This window comes from Aquarana catesbeiana, linkage group LG03, assembly GCF_042186555.1.
Source record: "Aquarana catesbeiana isolate 2022-GZ linkage group LG03, ASM4218655v1, whole genome shotgun sequence".
NCBI lineage: Eukaryota > Metazoa > Chordata > Amphibia > Anura > Ranidae > Aquarana > Aquarana catesbeiana.
Window position 1 is genome coordinate 108,284,222 of NC_133326.1, and position 15,207 is coordinate 108,299,428.

General features: G+C 41.9%; 1 protein-coding gene across 1 annotated transcript in view; it reads right to left on the reverse strand.

The window, feature by feature from the left end:
* LOC141131545 (long-chain fatty acid transport protein 2-like) overlaps positions 1 to 14,920 on the reverse strand; it is an 85,844-nt gene extending 70,924 nt beyond the window's left edge. Inside the window, exons 1-2 of the mRNA XM_073618928.1 lie at positions 14,246 to 14,920; positions 5,985 to 6,194 (exon numbers count right to left, since the gene is read on the reverse strand). Coding sequence (XP_073475029.1) covers positions 5,985 to 6,194; positions 14,246 to 14,753 — 718 coding nt within the window. The 5' untranslated portion in view covers positions 14,754 to 14,920. The remainder of the gene's footprint in view (positions 1 to 5,984; positions 6,195 to 14,245) is intronic.
* Between the last annotated feature and the right edge of the window lie 287 nt (positions 14,921 to 15,207).

The following is a 15,207-nucleotide window of genomic DNA, read 5'->3' on the forward strand; positions in this document are numbered from 1 at the left end:
CGCAGTAGCATGTACACAGATCGCCATAGTGCGGGCAGCAAGTCAAAGCCATCAGATAAAAAAAAATGGTATTTGACAGACCACTTTCAGCAAACACATCAATATCCTTTGATCACTTACCATTACTGTACCACCTCAAAGGCATCCTATTATCAGTCAGCTATACAGGAAACAATTTCAATCACAAGCCTATCAATGAGGCCTGCCTGCTTAATCTTACAATGCTGTAATAGATGCAAAAAACCACCACCTTGGACGAGCAGGGGCGACGTATGAGCCATCCTACTCCCAGATTTTAGCCATGCAGGGGGTCCCAATTGCATTCGAGAGGAAACACTGACTGGGACCGCATACAGAGACTCAATGGCACGTCACTATTATACACATGTAAAATAAAATTATATAATAAAGCAGGAGAGAAAACGTCTCAACCCATTTACCTTGTTAGATTTCACGAATGCTGCACTTGCATCCAAAGTTCCTCCAAATACAATATTTCATATTAGTTACAATACAAATTTCAACAGAAATATAAACACATAAATTAATACAAAACTCACGATTCAATCAGTTGGCCTGAAAGAACAAAAAATACTATAACGTATGCAGAAATACAAGTATGTGTCGTCACATCATAATCTGAAAAGATATTTCTATGATTGATGTGGAAATATGAGGTTGCTGACCCTAACGGACCTCAAATTTATCCCAAGCAAAGTTTGTAACTAAGGGCCTCAGTGAGGCCTGGTGGGCAGGTAGCATTTAGTTTAAAAATCTATTTAGCTACCCCGCTGTAGTCATTTTTTGTCCACATTTCCTCCTCTTGGGTCCTTAATGACCTTCTCTAAGACTGTAAACTGAACCATTGATGTGTCATGTTTATGTTGAAGGGCAGCATGTCTACCAATTGGGGTGTATAACAGATTTTTTCTAATATAATAGATGTTATCATATATTCTCTTCCAGAAATTCCTGAAGGTCTTTCTGACATAAAATGATCCACATTTACAGAATGCAATATAAATTAAGCATTTCGTTTGGCAATCAACATAATAATCAGTTCTATGTGTATTTCCATTCGGAAGAATAGAAGATGTTCCCTCTAGTATCCACTTACAATACTCACAACTACCACATTGATGCATACCCTTCATTGGATGTGGTTATATCGATGAAAGCTCAATCTTTCTTGTTTTTAACCTGTACAAATATCTTTTATTAATTAATTTTTTGTAAAATATTTTTTTTGTGATTAAAAACAACTAGTATTCATTTATTACATTTGGTCCTTTTCTGGTACCAGTAAAGTCCGCTCAATTTGTCCAAAGTTCTGTAAACAATTAAAAAAAAAAAAAAAAAGCGTTTGAAAAACTGCTGTGCAAATACCGTGTGATATAAAAAAAAATGCAAAAATCACACCAATTTATTCTATAGGCATCTGCTTTAATACAATATATAATGTCTGGGGGTTTTAAGAATATTACTAGCAAAAAATACTGATTGTTACATGTGAACAAAAAGTGCCAGAAAAGGTCTGGAGGTCAAGTGGTTAATACTATAAAGACTAGTGTTACATTACAGCTCCATACAAAGATCTAGAAGATATGTAGCAGGAATAGATGGAACCTGTTTTACCAGGCATAATATTTTTATCTCTGTTCTTCCTATCATGCTTTTGTCATCAGAATGCACAGTCAGGTCCTATACTCCCTGAGAGTTCTGCAGATAGTATAGTGCAGGTGAGCAATACAACCAGGTATAGGATTTCCTAGTGCTTGGGCAGTGGAGCATTATAAGATCAGCATTCTGTTCCATCTTCTCAAATTGCTCTTCTATGGTTAGAACTGTGTAAAATTGGTAGAGCTTGCTTAGCAGCATACAGTGCTGCCCTCTTATCTTCCAATACTGTATGTGTGCCGATGTGCAGGGAATTACAGGGGGCTAATAATAAATACTGCTACTATTAAAGCAAATTGAAAAGTGTCACTAAACAATACCCTTATTGTCAAAAAAGAATCCATATGCATACTTAAAGTGGTTGTAAACCCTTTAAACTACAGGCAAGCCTACAATTAGGCTTACCTGTAGCTACACTGGATATCTCCTAAAGCTGCACGGTTTAGGAGATATCCCTGTATTTGCATGTGCCAATGTCATTGGCATATGCGCACTTAAGCAAACTGAAGCAATGGCACGTATGTGCCGTTGCTTCAGTTGTACTGTGCCGTTACCGTTGTTGTTACTTACTGTGCAGATCATTGCGGCTGCAGCCAATCACAGCGCCGGAGTCGCGATACCCGGAAGTAACCCCCCATGGAGATGTCGGCCGCTGGAGCAGTGAACGAGGACCGCTGCGGGGGCTTCGATCTCAGGTGGGTGAATGAGGACTGCTGCGGGGGCTTCGATCTCAGCTAAGTAATTCATAATGCATACTAGCTCATTATGCCTTTATCTTGCAGGGTTTTTTTGGAATTGTTAAAAAGGGTTTACAACCACTTTAATGGACCTGTAATCTATTTTCAGGAAATTGTTACTTATTGTGTTTTTCTGTCTGCTTGTAACATCTTCCATGAGCTTCTGAGCCTTTACTTTTCCCCTTCACTTCCATTTGTTTGGAACATTAGTTAGTGGTCATGTGCACTGATCTATGCACACTATAAATCCCACAGTCCCTAGTAGTCAATCCCTGGAGCAAGCAAGAGAGGGTGGCTACGTTCCTACATACAGTGGCACTATGGAGAAAGAACGTAGCCACCCTCTAACAGGAAGTCAGACACAGCAGCAAAAAAAAGGAATGTAGACATTTGAAGGAGGATGAGAGCTATAGAAGGTACTTTTTTTTTTTTGAGTTAGGAATGCATAGTTTAAAGCGATATTCAAGATTTGTTTTTTAAATAACAAACATGTTATACTTACCTTCTCTGTGCAATGGTTTTGCACAGAGCAGCCCCGATCCTCTTCTTCTTGGGTCCCTCATAGGCGCTCCTGGCTCCACCCCCTTGACCAGTGCTCCTAACAACAAGCTGCTTGCTATAGTGGCACTGGTGCATGCTTGCTCCCGAGCCCTGCTCTATGTCTATAAAACACAGAGCCGTGACGTGGCCCCGACCCCACTACCCCCTCATTGGCTCACTGGTTGTGATTGACAGCGGTGGGAGCCAATTTCTCCTGCTGCTTTCTCAGCCAATGAGGCGATAGAGATCCAGGACACCTGAGGATCCCGCAGCGTATTCGCAGCAAGATCACTTTTTTGGGGGCGGGAGAGGGCCCCTTCCGCCACGCTCCGGTCGTCTCCGCCACTTACTGGACCCGCCGGTAGCGGCAGAGACGATAGTGTCCTTTCCCCTATGAGGCTGAATGCCAAATGATGTCAAACGTCACTTCCACCCAATGGTCTTAAAGGGGAAAATGTTTTTTTTTTTTTTTTTTTGCAAAAAAAAAAAAAAAAAAAAATTATTTTTATTTTTTTTATGCATTAAGTGTAAATGTGAGATCGGAGGTCTTTTTGACTGCAGATCTCACGTTTAAAAAGGTCCTGTCATGCTTTTTTTCGATCAAAAGGGATACTTACATTGCTTGTAATAAGAATAAAGCGGCCCAAATTATTTTTTAAAAAAATAAAATGAATAAGAAAAATTTTGTTTTTTTAAAGCGTCCCGTCCCGCCGAGCTTGCGCACAGAAGCGAATGTATATGTAAGTCGCGCCTGCATATGAAAACAGTGTTCAAACCACACATGTAAGGTATCGCCGCGATCGTTCGAACGAGAGCAATAATTCTAGTACTAGATCTCTGCAACTCAAAACTGGTAACCTGTAGATATTTTTAAACGTCTCCTATTGAGATTTTTAAGGGTCAAAATGTGTCTCCATTCCACGAACGGGCACAATTTTAAAGCGTGACATGCTGGGTATCAATTTACTCAGCGTAACATTATCTTTCACAATATAAAAAAATTGGGCTAACTTTACTGTTGTCTTATTATTTAATTTAAAAAGTGTATTTTTTTCAAAAAAATTGCGCTTGTAAGGCCACTGCGCAAATATGGTGTGACAAAGTATTGCAGCGAGCGCCATTTTATTCTCTAGGGTGTCTGAAAAAAAATATAATGTTTGGGAGTTCTGAGTAATTTTATAGCAAAAAAAAAAAAAAAATTATTTTAACTTGTAAACACAAAGTCTGAAAAATAGCCTTGGTCCTTAACTAGTTAATTAAACTATAACTGGATATCATGTTGGCGTTTGTACTTATTTAAATGTTTCGGTTACCAGAGTTGTGTAATTAAAAGAATTGCCTAACTTTGCAGAAGCAGAATAGCAGGATATTAACTAAAAGTAAGTACAGGTTACTCAGATAGTAAATAAAGAGTCCAAAGGTGCTATACATATGCAATGGCTAAAGGTTAAACATTACATGAAATAAGACTGACATTCCAAAAGCTATGGTTCTATCACTGATCCCTGAACATAAGTAAGAGCAACATTTCACATATGATTATGTGAATTATAACCATAGAAAACCAATTTAAAGCTAAACTCCAGTCAAACAGGTGATTACACAGATGAAATACATACAAAGGAACTATTTTATTTTCCAAAGGATCTGTATTTCTGTCCATCATCCTGAGATTTACCTGCTCTGTTGCACAGCACAGCCCTGTCTGGCAGGGCAAGAGACTTGATTTTTCTCTGCTGAAGTTAAAGTAGTTGTAAAGGCAGAATGTTTTTTTTATCTTAAGGCTTTTTATCTTAATGCATAGAATGCATTCTGTGTGCAGCAGCCCCCCTAATACTTACCTGAGCCCCATCTCGATCCAGCGATGTGCACGACTGCCTCGGCCGTCCGGGACTCTCCCTCCTGACTGTCTGAGACACAGCAGCTCCACCATTGACTCCCACTGTTGTCAAAGTCAGTTAGCCAATGAGGAAAGAGAGGGGGCGGGACCACACCACAGCTCCGTGTCTGAATAGACACAGGGAGCTGCGGCTCGGCTCAGGTGCCCCCATAGCAAGCTGCTTGCTGTGGGGGCTTTCAACAGAAGGGAGGGCTGGGAGCACCGGGAATGGAACCCAAGAAGAGGGGGATCTGGGCTGCTCTGTGCAAAACCACTTCACAGAGCAGGTAAGTATTACATGCTTGTTATTTTTAAAGAAAAAAAAAATTTAAGACTTTATGCTACACTCATTGGTCTCCTCCTCACTCCTAACTTGTGTCATTCTACTCGCTCCTCCTGCCAACATGCTCCTTGCATTGCAGTGCAACTGATTGACTGCTTTTGCTGCTTCTGACTTCCCCAATTTGAACACTGCTGTACAGGAACTGCAAGAGGATGATAACAAGCCATATTCAGGTACTTACACTGCTTGCTTAAAAAAATTAAATTAATGGTGTATTAATCAATACAGTGAAGTATTAATGTGTATCTGTCTTATTTGCCTGGAGTTCAGCTTTAAGAGCGTAATGCCCCGTACACACGAGCGGATTTTCCGTTGGAAAAAACTTGGATGTTTTTTCCGACGGAATTCCGCTCAAGCTTGCCTTGCATACACACGGTCACACAAAAGTTCTCTGAACTTTCGACCGTTAAGAACGTGGTGACGTACAACACTACGACGAGCCGAGAAAATGAAGTTCAATGCGTCCGAGCATGCGTCGAATTGTTTCCGAGCATGCGTATGAACTTTGCGCTTCAGAATTTGTACAGACGATTGCATTTTCGGATAGGAACTTGCTCTCAATCTTTTGCTGGCTGGAATTCCGCCAGCAAAAAACCGATGGAGCATACACATGGTCAAATTTTCCGACAAAAAGCTCTCATATGAGTTTTGCTGGTGGAATTTCCGATCGTGTGTACCCAGCAGAAGTGTTTTAATCCTTCCAAATGTTGTATTTTTCCTCTGGGAAATCAGCTGCACCAACCACAGAGCTCTCAAATTGTGTGATATGCTGTAGATGTCATTTAAAGAAATAAATGGTGTGATATACCTGTAGTTCCAGAGGTGTAGATGTAAAGAGCTGGGGTTTTCGCATTATGACCGGACCTGAAGGAGATGGGGACGGGTTCCTGAGAGGCGGCTTCCACTTTGTCCAGCAGACTGTATACTCCTGCAGTGGGCGATTCTCTGCTCAGATAGAAGACCAGCACCTCTTGTTCTGCCAGGGCTGGCAGAAGGTCTTCTACAGCACTCCTCAGTTCTAGATAAATAAAAACAGATGCTGTCATGTGTGTCAATGTGCCAGTTACCTGGCTATCTCTGGCTACTTTTTGAGTCACTAACCTAAAACTAGCATGCAGATTAGGGAAGTCCAAAAGGAGTTAAGACTACTACTCAGGATATGTTGTTCTAGGGCAGTGACTCAGAAAGTACTGAAGCCATTGGATCTGCATGACAACCAAGAAACTATTTTTCCCACAGGAGAAGATGAACTTGATGGACTTGTCTTTTATCAACCAGATTAACTATGTAACAATAGCAAGCTCCATATTGGCTCGCTACAAGTTTTATTTAATACAGGCCTTGATGGGTAATGCATATGTAAACATTATTTTCCTATATTTCACAAGAAATACCTCAGTATGAGCCAGGGCTCAAAATTTCAAGTCCTGAGCTACTAACCAGGCCTCAAGGGTTACTTGCCACCAGTTGCCCCACCCAACCCGTACCCTGCCCTGTCCCTAAACACACCCTCATAAATTATCTCATTAAATGACACTGTTTTATGCAGAATTAAGTTATAAAAAGAAATATTAAACAGCAACTTTATCAGTGCCTATCAGTGCAGCCTCACCTGTGTCCATCAATGCAGCCTGCCTGTGTCCTGAGAGAAATAAGTGGGCTACCCTTGTTGGCCTCCATTCAAAAATGCTAGTGGTGTGGCTGTGCGTGGCCTCAATACTAAAGTCAAAATTCCTTGTTCTCCCTCATGCCTTTCTCTTGATCATGTAAAGCAGTGTTTCCCAACCTTTTTTAAAATTATGCACAGTCTCGAGGCACCCCATTCTAAAAGGTAAAAAATTAAGCTTAAACAATAGTTTTACATAACACAGCCGCACCCACACATGTAGGACATTCAACATTAGAGGTGATTTATCTTTACAAAGCAAATGTATCCTTGCACACTAGACCTGACTAGTATTCCAGGGTTTTCTCTTTCTCATTCAGTTAACATGACTCAAATGCTGACGTAGAGTGGTAAGGGAGGGGCTAACAAGGATGCTGTGCGGGCACCAAACATCCTTCTTATCAACTGTTGTCATCAGCTGTTAGGATGCCAATAGCTGGCCTGCATGGTGCCCAAAGTTTTAAAAACCTGTGGCTTTCTTTAACAAAAAAGGCAGACTTGGTCTACCCGCTGATTATTGACAATTTTTGGGCAATTTGGGGCAATTTTTAAGCATTTTTCCAAGGCACCCCCGAAGAACCCAGACAGCATCCAGGGTGCCCAATCAATTACTTCTCTTTGCTTGCTGAATTACATCTTCAAAGCTTTTTAATCACTTTAGAACTGCCTGCCTATCCCTATAGTACTGAGGACAGGCGGCTGCTACAGGCACAGTGACGTATTCGTACATAAAGCTTATCTGCCAGGTCTGCGCATGCATGCACGCACACCCCCAGTAACACCTGCTGTCATTTGCTGCAGGCTAAGTTTGTCAGATTTTGCCTGGCATCCTGATAATCAGCTGCAGCCAAGGATAGAACAGTCCTGTGCCTGTAAACACAGGCATTCGATCTGGTTCTTCTTTTCCTGGTTCTTCTTTTTTTTAGTCCAGGAAGAGAAGAGAGATGCACCACAGTGAGTAAAAGCAATACATTTACACCCACACACCTTAGTTAGGCATATTTAACTATTTGATCGCCCTCAGTTAGCCCTTTAATCACCCCTGTCATCCAGCCAGTGCCATTAGTACAGTGTCAGTGTACAGTATTTTTCACTGATCACTGTGTCACTTGCAACATCAGATAACATCAGGGTCAGTTAGCGTTAGATTGCCCGCACGCTATCGCACTCACACTATAGGCCGCCGATCACTGCTATTGCTAGTATGGTGTGTGTATGGATTCATATATTGATCATCAACATAACTATACTAGTGTCCCCTTTAGAATAGTGTCCCCCCCAGTGCAGTGTCAGTAGATCACTGCCACTTCTGATACATTGTATACAAAACTGCAATGTTAGAATGATCAGGCCTGATCTCTGCAAGCACTAGCAGGTACATTTTATTTCTAGTGGTTCAAGCAGACCTTGATAGCCAGGAGCTCCTTTTCCCCATTCGTCACACTAGGTACCTTTAAATTTAGTGCCAAAAATTTCCAAAGAAAGGTACACTAGTGAAGAGGCCTACAGGATTCTGAGTATGACAAATGAGAGCGAAGAGAAGCCTCACTTTCACAATCAGGCTCAAAAAACAAACTTGTGGAAAGCAGCGGCACCCCAACAGGGAGCTCACACATGATATAGGTGCAATGAAAAACCTGGACTGCCGCACTCCGGATTGGAATAATAAAGGTAAAATCTTCTTTATTGAAAAAATGACATAATTTAAAATGCGTACATTGCTCTGTTGAAATGATACAGCATAACCGCTGACGCGTTTCACGCTCCCATAGAGCGCTTACTCATAGCTGGTTTGTACAACAATGAAGGCCACTTATATACACATTATACGTCTCACACATGAACCCATACTGATTGTATAACTCTAAACAGCTGATCGTTAGGTTGTGTGGCATCTTAACATGGAGTTAATTGGGTGTGTGTTTTATGGTGGAGTGTTTATTGAAGACGTGAATGTGCAGACAAGATGTTCCTATAGACAATACAAAAATATCCATAAATAAAAAGTTTATATTGCTTTAAAAGTCTTTTGAAAAAGGAAAGTTAGGGAGATATAAAGTTTCCTTTCTTTCCACGGGACTGAGATAGGTGCTAAAACTGACGCTTAGACGTATGAACATGTAAACCATTATATAAATGAATACAGGTATGTGTGAGCCGTGTGGCCCAGCAGCCACGGCATAGTGTGAAAGGTATCATATATCTACTCGGTTTACAAATATTATGAGAATATTATATAAATGAGGATGTTATAAAGGTTGTTATAAAAAAAAAAAAAAAAAAAAGCAGAACTTGATAGCCAGGAGCTCCTTTTCCCATTCGTCACACTAGGTACCTTTAAATTTAGTGCCAAAAATGTCCAAAGAAAGGTACACTAGTGAAGAGGCCTACAGGATTCTGAGTATGACAAATGAGAGCGAAGAGAAGCCTCACTTTCACAATCAGGCTCAGAAAACAAACCTGTGGAAAGCAGCGGCACCCCAACAGGGAGCTCACACATAGTGGACTGGCAAGCACCAGCGGCTTAGTACATCCTGGCCTTTTACACATCAGCACTGCAGTATTTTTTGGTGACATGGTGAGTCCCAGAAGTGAGGCCAAGCTAGTGAGGTGGCTAGCATCAGTAGAAAGAAATCGGGGCACAGGCCCATAGAACCCATACTGTCCTTCCAGAGGTGCTTGCAAATCCTGATTGGCAGCCCCTAGATTCAGCAGCATCTGTTATTCCCCCATTCATAGCCCAACCTGGAATTTAGGTGGAAACAGCAAATTTAACAACTTTGAGTTTTTCACAGAAGATCTGTATCAATTAATTGTGGACCAAAGCAATCTTTATGCACAATAATACATTGCCTCTAACCCAAATTCATCTCCTGCCAGACCATTCACATGGAAACGAATCACAGTTTCCGAATGTGAAACTTTTTTGGGCCTAACCCTTAACATAGGCATTACAAAAAAAAAAATGAATTGCGGTCATATTGGTCCACTGACCCGATTTATCATATGCCTGTGTTTTTTGCTGCAATGGCCGTGAAACGATAGACAATAAAGCAGTTTTAGTAATAATACACTCTGTCATCTTAGGGGTAATCCTGAATATGATCAGCTCTACAAAATTTGGCCCTCTACAAAACATCTGTGTAGACGAGTCCCTCATACATTTCAATAGCTGCCTTGCATTCAAGCAGTATCTCCCCAGCAAGCATGCCAGATATGAGGTCAAACTGTATAAGCTCTGTAAAAGGGCAACAGGCTATATATACTGATTTAGAGTTGTCTTTAGAGGGAAACGATAGTGAAGTAGAGCCCCCCGAATGCCCAGACTACATGGGGAGCAGTGGCAAGATAGTATGGGTCTTGGCGTCACACTTGTTCTGGAAGGGGTACCATTTCTATGTGGACAAATATTATGCATGCGTGCCACTTTTTAGACACTTATTCAGTCTTATGCCGCGTACACACGGTCTGACTTTTCGGCTACAAAAGTCCGACAGCCCGTCCGACAGACTTTCAAGGGACATTTGGCGGACTTGCCTACATACGATCACACAAAAGTCCGACGGATTTGTACGTGATGACGTACACCGGACTAAAATAAGGAAGTTGATAGCCAGTAGCCAATAGCTGCCCTAGCGTGGGTTTTTGTCCGTCGGACTAGCATACAGACGAGCGGATTTCTGGGTCCGGCGTAGTTACGACGTAAAGATTTGAAGCATGTTTCAAACCTAAAGTCCGTCAGATTTGCGGCTGGAAAAGTCAGCTGAAAGTCCGGGGAAGCCCACACACGATCAGATTGTCAGCCGGCTTTAGTCCGTCGGCGTCCGTCGGACTTTTGTAGACGAAAATTCCGACCGTGTTTACGAGGCATTAGACTTGGCTGCTATGACCTAATCGGCAGGGCTTCCCAAAACCGCTCGTTAATACCCGACTTAGAAAGGGTGAGAAAGCCTGCCTGCGGAATGATGAATTACTTGTAGTTAAATGGAAGGACAAATGGGAAGTTTTCAAGGGAAGGTGTAGACTTCAACGACCAAATGATGAAGCCACAATTAGCTTCCCGCAGAGTTAGATATTGGTACAGAAAGGTGTCTATTTATTTCAGTTGTCTGAATATGATGCTTTTAAACAATAATTTATGCAATAATTTTAATACAAAGCAACTGGAAGAACAGAATCCCTCCTAAAATTGTGATCATCACAGATCTTTTGTTACCAGAAAGTGCTGTGGCCTAAACCCCAAATTCAGATGTAGTGAGCCAGCTGCATGAAAGGCATTTTCCAGATATGCATGTATTGTTTTTCAGAACCTTGTGACAAAAAAATGAGATCTGCAAATACTCGCATGCCTCTTATCAAAATCCTTGGGGTGTCCATCCTGGTAGTTCAGGGCCTCCAAAATTGTGATAGAAAGCAACATGAGGAAATATGCCCTTTGAAAACTAGAAGGTAGTAATTGGTTTTTGGGGACCTGTACGAAGCTAGGCTGCCAAAAAGTCTAGACTGAGGAAGGCCTGAGCGACGCCGGCGCCTGTGAGTAACAGTAAGTGCCAGCACAGCGGGCCTCTGGCTCAAACATCTGCACTGCACTCGGATTCACTCATACAGACATCTAGCCGCCCACCCTTCTGTTCCTCCGCACACACTTCCCTGTGTTTCTCTGCAGTCATTAGAATGTCTCCTCTTAGACAGATTGGGCCCAGGCAGGGGGATGACTGAAGATGATCAGGGAGACATTTTGGGGATTATTTTCTGCTCTACCTGGATGTCATGTGTGTTATGCTGTATACACTACACAGATAATATACAAAAATTGTGATTATATCTGTCCTGTGTAGTGTATACAGCTATATACACCCACCTTCTTCCTTCCTGTATATAGAGAGTCTCTATATACAGGAAGGAAGAAGGTGGGTGTATATGGCTGTATACACTGCTACACAAAATATACATAAATTGTGATTACATCTGTCCTGTGTAGTGTATACAGCTAGTGGGCACAGATGAGATGGCTCAGGTGGGCACAGATGAGGCGGCACATGTGGGCACAGATGAGGCGGCACATGTGGGCACTGGTGGGCACAGGCTGCACTGGTGGGCACAGATGAGACTGCACTTATAGGCACTGGTGGGCACAAATGAGACTGCACTGGTGGGTACAGATGAGAGGGCACTGGTGGGCACAGATGAGACTGCACTTATAGGCACTGGTGGGCACAAATGAGACTGCACTGGTGGGTACAGATGAGAGGGCACTGGTGGGCACAGATGAGACAGCACTGGTGGGCACAGATGAGACAGCACTGGTGGGCACTGATAGACTGCACTGATAAGCAATGCATACCGTCCACTGCCCTACTGACACTGTCTACTGCTGTACTGACACAGTCTACAGCCAAATATCTGTAAGGGGGGTTCCACCATCCCTGCTAAGTTTGCAGTCATTTTTTGTGTCTTATTTTGAGTGTGATGTGTATTATATGTGATGTTACATATCACAGAGACTGGTGATATTGAAGTGTATTAAGATTTCCATACATTAGAGGGTTCCGCCATTATTGTGTTATTGATTTGTAAGTTACAAGCAGTTTAAATAAGAGGTATCAAGCAGCACTCACAAATTGTGAGTACATCTGTCCCGTGTATTGTATACAGCTATATACACCCACCTTCTTCATTCCTGTATATAGAGACCTTCCTCTATGCAGATATACATCATCTGTCCTGTTACTGTATATATAGCTGTATACAGGACAGATGATGTACATCTGTAGTCAGTGATGACAGAGGAAGGTCTCTATATACCGGAAGGAAGGTGGGTGTATATAGCTAGCTGTATACAGCATAGATGATACCTGCATACCCCGATCTGTAATGCTGAGCTATATACCCTGATCTGGGAGGCTGAGCTGTATACCCTGATCTGGGAGGCTGAGCTGTATACTCTGTCCTGTGATTCTGGGGCTGTATACTCTGTCCTGTGATGCTGAGCTGTAAATTCCTGACACTATAGGTGGAAGCAAGTGGAATACAGGGGATGGAGTGGGTTGATTCGATAAGTGGGTGGAGCTTATGAGAAGTGGGAGGGGTCAAAAAGGAAGCGCGGGGTCTGGCGCCCCCATCCTAAAACTTCACCAGCCACCACTAAGGATGAGCTCCAGCGTGTTCGCACAGCCCACGTGCAGAGCTCGCCAGGAAGTTGGCACTGCGCTGCGCTAATAACAGGCAGTGAGACATTTCCCGATCACTGCAGCCACGCATCAGGACAATGTCTCACTGCCTGTGATTAGCGCAGTTCCTGCTGGGCTCTGCACGTGGGCTGTGCGAACACACCGGAGCTCATCCTTAGAAGGTGGTCATGCAACTAGGTTCCCAAAAAGTCTCACATATGTGGTACCCCATACTCGGGAGAAGTAGCATGTGTTTTGGAGGTGGAATTCTACCCATTGCCATGGCATGTGTGAGAAATATCTCAATAAACTGAAAACTGTGTGTTAAAAAAAATAAAAATGTTTTTGTCATTTTTTTTTTTTTTTTTTAAAGTAGTGACAAAAAATAAAAAGTTCCATGGACTCAACATGCCTCTCAGAAAATACGTTGGGGTGTCTACTTTCCAAAAAAGGGGTAATTTGGGAGATTTATGTACTGCCCTGGCATTTTAGCACCTCAAGAAATATGATAGGCAATCAGAAGGCAAAAGCTGCATAAATTCCAGCATTTATACCATAGTTTGTAGACGCTATATCTTTCACACCAATTAACCCCTTTGCGCCTGCGCCTCCCAGTCCTTTAAGGGGTTTCAGATGCTGGGAGGGGTTTATGAACATATGAACACCGTGATTGGCTGTCACTGTGGTCACATGATCGAAAAGCTCCCAATCACAAGAAGCTTTCCGTTAGCCGCCGGTAACAGCTGTATAGTACAGACAGATGTATTTGCAAATTGGTACGCACATATGCGGTCTCTCTGAGCCAAGGCCCACCCGCCAAGATTTTTTGCGTATTTGCATACCATTGGCTCCTAGGGGTTATAACCCATTTATTGAGATTTTTTTTTTTTTTTTTTAACCAAAGACATGCAGCAGGTTATTTTTTTGCCTAAATTTATGGCGAAATTAGATTTTATTGGATATTTTGTAAAACAGAAAGTAGAAAACATTTTGTTTTTTTTTTTCAAAATGTTTGGTAATTTTTCCAATAATATAATAAGAAACCCAGTGGTAATCTAATACCACCAAAAGAAAGCTCTATTTGTGTAAAAAAAAAATGATGTAAATTACATTTTCATGACTAAACAATTGCCAATTTAAGCAGCACAATGCTGAATAGTAAAAAATGCTCTGGTCATGAAGGGGGAAAAACCTTCCGACACTCAAGTGGTTAAGCTAAAAGAAACCTCTTACCTGGAGCAGCGATGATCACTTTAGCTTCACTGTACTTGAAGCAATGAAGGAAGGACTTAGACCGTATATTGTAATTTAAACATGCCATGGGACAACCTAATTTGGCCAGTGCTAGCCAAATCCATATATAAGCAGGTTCATTACCAAGGAAGAGAGCAACACAATCTCCTGTTTTCAGCTTTGCATGCTCCCTCAGAGCCCATGCTGCTTGATTGCTTTTAAGGTCTATCTCCTTGTAGGTATACGATTGGTCTTGGTATAAAATGAATGGCTGATCAGGTCTGGTGGCAACTTGTTTCTGAAACATATCCAGCATGCTAAATGAGGGGCATTTTTTGAGCGCTTGTTCAATCCTCTTCGCATAGCCAGCAGCTCTGTAGAAGAACTTAAGGTCTTGCCACAGGTAAGGCAGGAATATTCGCTTCAGCATCCATAGCACAGGGACAGCAAGTAACAGCAACTTTGGAACAGACATCCTTCTGAAGAGTAGTGTTGACTGCACCTGCATGTTGATCAGTGGATTACAAACAATGAAGTACAAGAAGGTGTGTGCACTTCAGAATCATGCTGCTGAATGAGGAAAATCTGTACTATGAACTGTGAGAAGACCAAGTTTCATACCTTTCACCTTTTAACTGCCTTGGTAACTTTCACCCACTAAGAATGCTGTGAATTTGTGTAGACGGTCGTATTGAAAGGTACAATCACAGTATTGGGGGAAGGCTTAGTAAAGAGCGCCCCCCACAGAAAGACAGGATAAAAGTGTATCTGCATTGATAAATTTGTTGCCACAAGTAAAATGCCTCAGACCTCTCTCTTGTTTCTAAAATGCTAAATGATATTGTCATTAGGACGCCAAACAATGGTAAATATAATACATTTTAAAAAAAAGGAAACACTACTCTTTCTATACAACTCTGCAGATTATATATTTGCAGCATGCAACAAATTAAATATAGTGA